Consider the following 6,066-nt stretch of genomic DNA (forward strand, 5'->3'; position numbering starts at 1 on the left):
TAGGGTTTTCAGTGGGGAAGGAGAGTAGTTTCGAGATACAGTGGGGCATCGAGGGGTTGCGGTATGGTGGCTAGGTGGTTCGGTGATGGGGAATCTTGCGCCTAGGGGTGTTCGGTTAGGTGTTTCATGGGGAGGGAGGACGGTTTTTTTTAGGTTTTTACAGGGGTGGGGGAAGGGTTTCGGGGGAGGGGAGGGGCGGCGAGGGTTGGGGGAGGGGCAGCGAAAGGTGGGGAAGGGACGGTGGTGCAGTGGCTAGTTTTCTGGTGGTGTGGGTAGGTAGGAGGGTGGTGGTGTGGTGGTTGCTAAGGAATGGGAATGGAAATACCTAGGGGGGTGGGGAATCAACTTAGAGGGATTTGGGGGAATGAAGAGGGTAAAGGAAATGGGAAAAAAGGCCTAACAAACGACAATAAAAGGAATGAGGGTAGTTGATTCTCATTCCTTTAATATATACCCCCAACCAAATGACCCCTTAGATGTTTGATGGTAATGTGTGGCAATTGAAATAGTTACTTCAATTTGATTAGTTCGTTTTAGCACAATTAGCTTTTAAATTATTTTATTGATAATAAAAAGATCAGTGTTAAATATAGGTGTGGGCAAATATTTGTATAGAGAAATCACAAATGTAGTATCAACAAAATATCACAAGGGGGAGAAAAAAAATAAGATTGGGCCTTTCACTTGAAACAATGTACTAGTATACTACGTACATACTTTGACTTGGATATTAGTTTGTGTATAGATTTGAATTGGTAAAGAATCAAAATATCAAATGGAATCACAAAATATGAACTTGTAATAGATTACAGTGCATATTGAAGCTAAGAATATTTATTGAGTATAAAAGTTTAGACGACTCTACCCTCAAGGGCGTAGCATGTACTATTATTACATCAATAATTATACATTATACAAAAGTATCAAATTTACATTCACTTGTTTAATAATTTCACGGGCAAAAACTCAAATGAAAAAACCCATGAAAATACAACTAAATTCACGGGCAAAAAAGCAAATGAGAAAACCCATGAAAATACAAGTCAATGTAAATAACTATCTTTCCCTCCATCTAAAACTCCTAACCAAATAATATACGAAATATGAAGTATATTTTAAAAAAATGGTAATCCTATACATAGCCCTTAGGATTATATATAAGTATTAAAAACACTCTTGAAAATTGTATAAAATTAGGAATTTATAACAAAAACACGCGTAGATCAGTGTAATTAGTGTGAATTTGTCATGATTTTCTAAATTTAAACAGTTTTAAAGATTATTTTTAATGCTTATATATACCCCTAAGGACTATGTATAGCGTTTTCCAAAAAAATAGTAAGAAAACTTTTTTTTTTTTTAAAAAAAAAAAAAAAAAAAAAAATCTGATTTACGGAGTAATTTTTTTTTCCCTTTTCTCCTTCACACATTTTTTTTCCTCTCATTTCATCCTATCTAATTAAACACACCAAAAATCATTTTTTTTTTCGTTTTTGTTTTGTAAGAAAACAAAAATCAAACTATCATCTCTCAAGAAAACCAGTCATTCTGAGGATGTTGTTCCTAGCTTCACACAAATTTTTGCCTTTCAAAGGACTAAATGACCTTGCCATTTCTTCATTATCTCTTCTTTCCACAATCAAATGTGGAGGCAATCTCTTCATTAGATCATCATCGTCATCATTGTCCTCGTCGTCATCGAACGGTTCGATACCAAACCGAAAAGAGCTCATTGCCGGTATATTGACCGGCATAGAAGAGCTTACCCTTGGTTTTTTCTTATGACTTTTCATGCTCTTCATCATCATCCTTGGATGGTTCGCTTGACTCATTTGTCTAAAATGCTTTAATCTCCGATCATCGCTCTCGTTTTCGTCGCTTGTTTCGACACTTTCATCCGATGATGAGTACTCTGAGAACATCACCTCTGATTCTTCAAATTCATCAAAGAAGTCCATTTTTTGAGTTTTTGGGTTTTCTCGTAAAATGACACCTTTGTTGCAGAAAGAAAATGAGGGTTTTTTTTTTTTTTTTTTTTTCCCCCCCTAAACAACAGTAATAGAAATGAGGATTAAATTTGAAAAGATTTTTTTTTGTTTTAGATGAGAAAGAAAATAAGATTAGTTGTATCTTAATTTTTAGGATGAAGAAACCACTGCACATGTATATATATAGATATATGGATATTGAAGGAAAACGTAGGGAATAATGGAATATTACATAATTGAAAGCGTACAAAGCACTTTTTGTTGATTTATTATTTTATTATTCTTAATTTTAATGATATTTTATTCAATTGAATTTGTCTCTCTCGTCCAAAAAAAAAAAAAAAAAAGAATTTGTCTACGGCTTTGTTGGATTACAAACCTTCACAAACCACCTTTTTCTTAAGCTCCACGGCTTTGGTTTCTACTTGCAAGCTCTATAGTTGCTTATACAATTTCTTTAGGAATGGTATGATTCCATTTTACAATTTACATTTTTAGAAATAAGTATTATCTTCTTTTTTCATTCCTTGACTTGGAATTTCATTTTATAGGGAATGGAAAAGATACAAGAAAAAGGTATATAAATTGTACTCCGATCCCTCCATAAGGGGCAAAATTGACCCCTAAAATCTTAACTGAATAATTATTAGCACGTAAAAAATAATGATGCACAAATTGAGACAATTCTTGATATGCATACGAGACATTTGTTTTTTTTTTTTTTTTTTTTTTTTTTTTTTTTTTTTTGCTAATTTCGATATCAATAATTGGGAACATTAAAACCTAAAATGACCCCAAAACCTTATAATCGAACAATTTTTTACTCGCAAATCAATAGATTAGATATACCATTGAGAAGACAAAAAATTAAGGGTGTATCAATATGAAAAGTCAATACCAGCCGAGGTTTACCAATGATATATAGATTAAAGGTTATTTTACGTTTACTTAACGGATTAGTCACAACAGTTAATTAGTCCAAAGTACAGGTATATCGCTGATAAATATAATTAGAGAGGGTGTACCATTAACAAAAGTCAAAACCAGGAATATACCAATGATAATTACCCAAAAAAAAAAATTCCCCACAAAGGTTTGACCAAAATTGTCATTGTTATTAACTATAAAGAGATTGAACTCAAATCAGCACAATTATAATTACCTTTAATTATATAGTTAAATATGTCCTTATATCCAATTGTTAGAACGAAGTATATGATATTTAAAATTAAAATTGCATTGCAAAATATTGCCAAAAAAAAAACAAAAACACTTGTGCATCAAGTACATATTTTGAAGCTAAGGGCCTGTTCACATTTACTTAATTTCAGTTTAGTTCAGCTCCAATCAGTTCAGTTCAGTTCAGCTCCAATCAGTTCAGTTCAGTTCAGTTCCAATCAGTTCAGTTCAGTTCAGTTCAGTTCCAATCAGTTCAGTTCAGTTCAGCTCTTAATTTCCCTCTCACATAAAATATTCATTTCAGCTCTTAATTTCCCTCTCACATAAAATATTCATTTCAGCTCAATTCAGTTCAGTTCAGTTCAGTTCAGTTCCAATCAGTTCAGTTCAGTTCAGTTCAGCTCCAATCAGTTCAGCTCAGTTCAGTAAATATGAACAGGCCCTAAATGCCTAAATTATACTTTAAGAGTTACACTCCCTTCAATTTTTTTTATTTTATTTTTTTATTTTTTATTTTATTTTATTTTATTTTATTTATAATTTAGTTCTACCCTTTTTCCCAAACAATCTCTTCAATAAAATAAAATTGTTGTATGAAAGTCCTAACAGAATGAATCTAAATATTTGCTTAATTGCCCAAACAAATTGACCATCATTAATTATTTTTAAATATAAAATATAAAATATATAATCTCTTAACAGTTATTTCTACCATCCTAAATTTCTCCCTTGAGACTTTTTTTTTTTTTTTTTTTTTTTTTGACATATGCTAAATTACCTTTAAAAATTACACTCCCTTCAAAAAAAAAAAAAAAAAAAAAAAAATCTATAAGAATTACACAATATAAAGTAAGTTCGGTAACCCTTGAGACTTGAGTGAACCTTCCACAGTTTTTTGTTTTTATGAATTATTTTGTATTTTATTGAGGGGAGATGAACAGAAGATAAAAGCAAAAGTAATTTAAAATTTTAATTTGACTTGGGTAATTGGTCTGCATCACCTTATCAAAGATATCACATAACGGAATCTAATATAGTCTCTATAAGACTACAATACTTGTTTAATCCCTTTGAATAAAATAATAGAACAACCAATAAAAAAAAGGCTGAAGCAAGTTGAGTTCATTTCTTAATTTCAGGCCCTTGCTAAATAACAGGAACAATACTGAAGGCATTTGATGTTGACTTTCTTGTTTGGTAGGTGAACTCTAACACTATATGAAGTATTACAACTTTACAAGTTTACAACATAATATAGTGTTATAACTTGTTTTTATTTACTTATTTTTCTCATTATTCAGTAAAAAAAAGGCTTTTAAAGGGTGTATCTTTATATAATGAAGCGTGAGTCCGAATAATCTAACTATTTAATCCAAATACAGAGATAGTTATATCTTAATGACAGTGAGTTTCAATTTGAATTGCTTTGTTATTGTAAAGATGTCATTGAAGTTCAAATCCGGATGTGGAGGTAAGGATAGATAGATGAAAATGAATGGCAATTGAAATACATTCTATTATAACTGAAAATTTTATTTTTTTTGCTCAATTAGCTTTGAAATAATTTTATTGATAAAGAGGAGTGATTAATATAATGCCAATTACTATATTAAACACAAGAAACGATTAAAAAAAAAAAAATGGTTCTAATTGAACTCACTTCACATGAAACAATGTACCACTCATCAATTCACATGTACCAATATATAATTCAAACTTGGATTTGGATGTAATAAAAAAAGTTACCTAACTTTTCTTTTTTTTAGGGAACCTTACTAATATGGTAGATTGGGACCCTTCTCGATCTTAAGGGCGCAACATTTATGTATTATTACATTAAAACTATACATTATACAAAAGTATCAAATTTACATTAGTTTGTTCACAAACTTCACGGGCAAAAACCCAAATGAGAAAACCCATGAAGATACAACTCAATGTAATTAACATTTCTTTCCGTCTATCTAAAACTCCCAATCAAATAATATACGGAATAGGGAGTATATTTTAAAAATATGATTAACTCTTGCAAGAAGAAATCTGATTTTTTAAATCTTTTTTTTTCCTCTTATCCTTCACACATTTTTTTTCCTCTCATTTTTTTTCCATCCTATCAAATTAATCAAACACATCCAAAATCATCATTTTTTGTAAGAAAACAAAAATTAAACTATCATCTCTCAAGAAATCCAGTCATTCTGAGGATGTTGTTCCTAGCTTCACACAAATTTTTCCCTTTTAAAGGACTAAATGACCTTGCCATTTCTTCATTGTCCCTTCTTTCCACAATCAAATGTGGAGGCAATATCCTCATTAGATCATCTTCATCATTGTCCTTGTCATCCTCATCGAATGGTTCGATACCGAACCGAAAAGAGCTCATTGCCGGTATATTGACCGGCATAGAAGAGCTTATCCTTGGTTTTTTCTTATGACACTTTATGCTTTTCAACATCATCCTTGGATGGTTTGATTGATTGTAATAATGCTTCCATCTTCGATCATCGCCGCTTTCGGTCTCGTCGCTTGTTTCTACACTTTCATCCGATGATGAGTACTCTGAGAACATCACCTCTGATTCTTCAAATTCATCAAAGAAGTCCATTTTTTTGAGTTTTTGGGTTTCTTGTTAAATGACACCTTTGTTGTAGAAAGAGTAAAGCAATGAGGTTTTTTTTTTTTTTTTTCCTAAATAAAAGTTATGAAAATGAGGATTAAATTTGAAATAAAAGATTTTTTGTTTTTGATGAGAAAGAAAATAAAATGAGTATGTCTTTGGATTTTTGTAGGTGAATAAAAATGTAGGGAATATATATAGATATTTGGATGTTGAATGAAAATGTAGGGAATAATAGAAAGCGTATTAAGCACTTTATAATGATTATAATTAATCTATTTA

General features: G+C 30.9%; 2 protein-coding genes across 2 annotated transcripts; both read right to left on the minus strand.

Annotated features, from left to right (window-relative positions):
- Window positions 1-1,484: 1,484 nt before the first annotated feature.
- Window positions 1,485-1,958, minus strand: LOC145579244 (protein S40-3-like). Its single transcript, XM_081636489.1, has one exon. It carries the CDS (start codon window positions 1,956-1,958, stop codon window positions 1,524-1,526), a length of 435 nt encoding a protein of 144 aa, XP_081492615.1. The 3' UTR covers window positions 1,485-1,523.
- Window positions 1,959-5,303: 3,345 nt separating this feature from the next.
- Window positions 5,304-5,829, minus strand: LOC145579245 (protein S40-3-like). The gene has a single exon (XM_081636490.1). The coding sequence runs from the start codon at window positions 5,770-5,772 to the stop codon at window positions 5,341-5,343; it is 432 nt and encodes a 143-aa protein (XP_081492616.1). The 5' UTR covers window positions 5,773-5,829; the 3' UTR covers window positions 5,304-5,340.
- Window positions 5,830-6,066: the final 237 nt, after the last annotated feature.

The sequence above is a fragment of the Chenopodium album genome, chromosome 14, assembly GCF_948465745.1.
Source record: "Chenopodium album chromosome 14, dcCheAlbu1.1, whole genome shotgun sequence".
Lineage (NCBI taxonomy): Eukaryota > Viridiplantae > Streptophyta > Magnoliopsida > Caryophyllales > Amaranthaceae > Chenopodium > Chenopodium album.

What these genes read in the sequence shown, in the direction of transcription:
- LOC145579245 (XM_081636490.1), bottom strand. Translation starts at nt 5,772, where the DNA reads ATGGACTTCTTTGATGAATTTGAAGAATCAGAGGTGATGTTCTCAGAG.
- LOC145579244 (XM_081636489.1), bottom strand. Translation starts at nt 1,958, where the DNA reads ATGGACTTCTTTGATGAATTTGAAGAATCAGAGGTGATGTTCTCAGAG.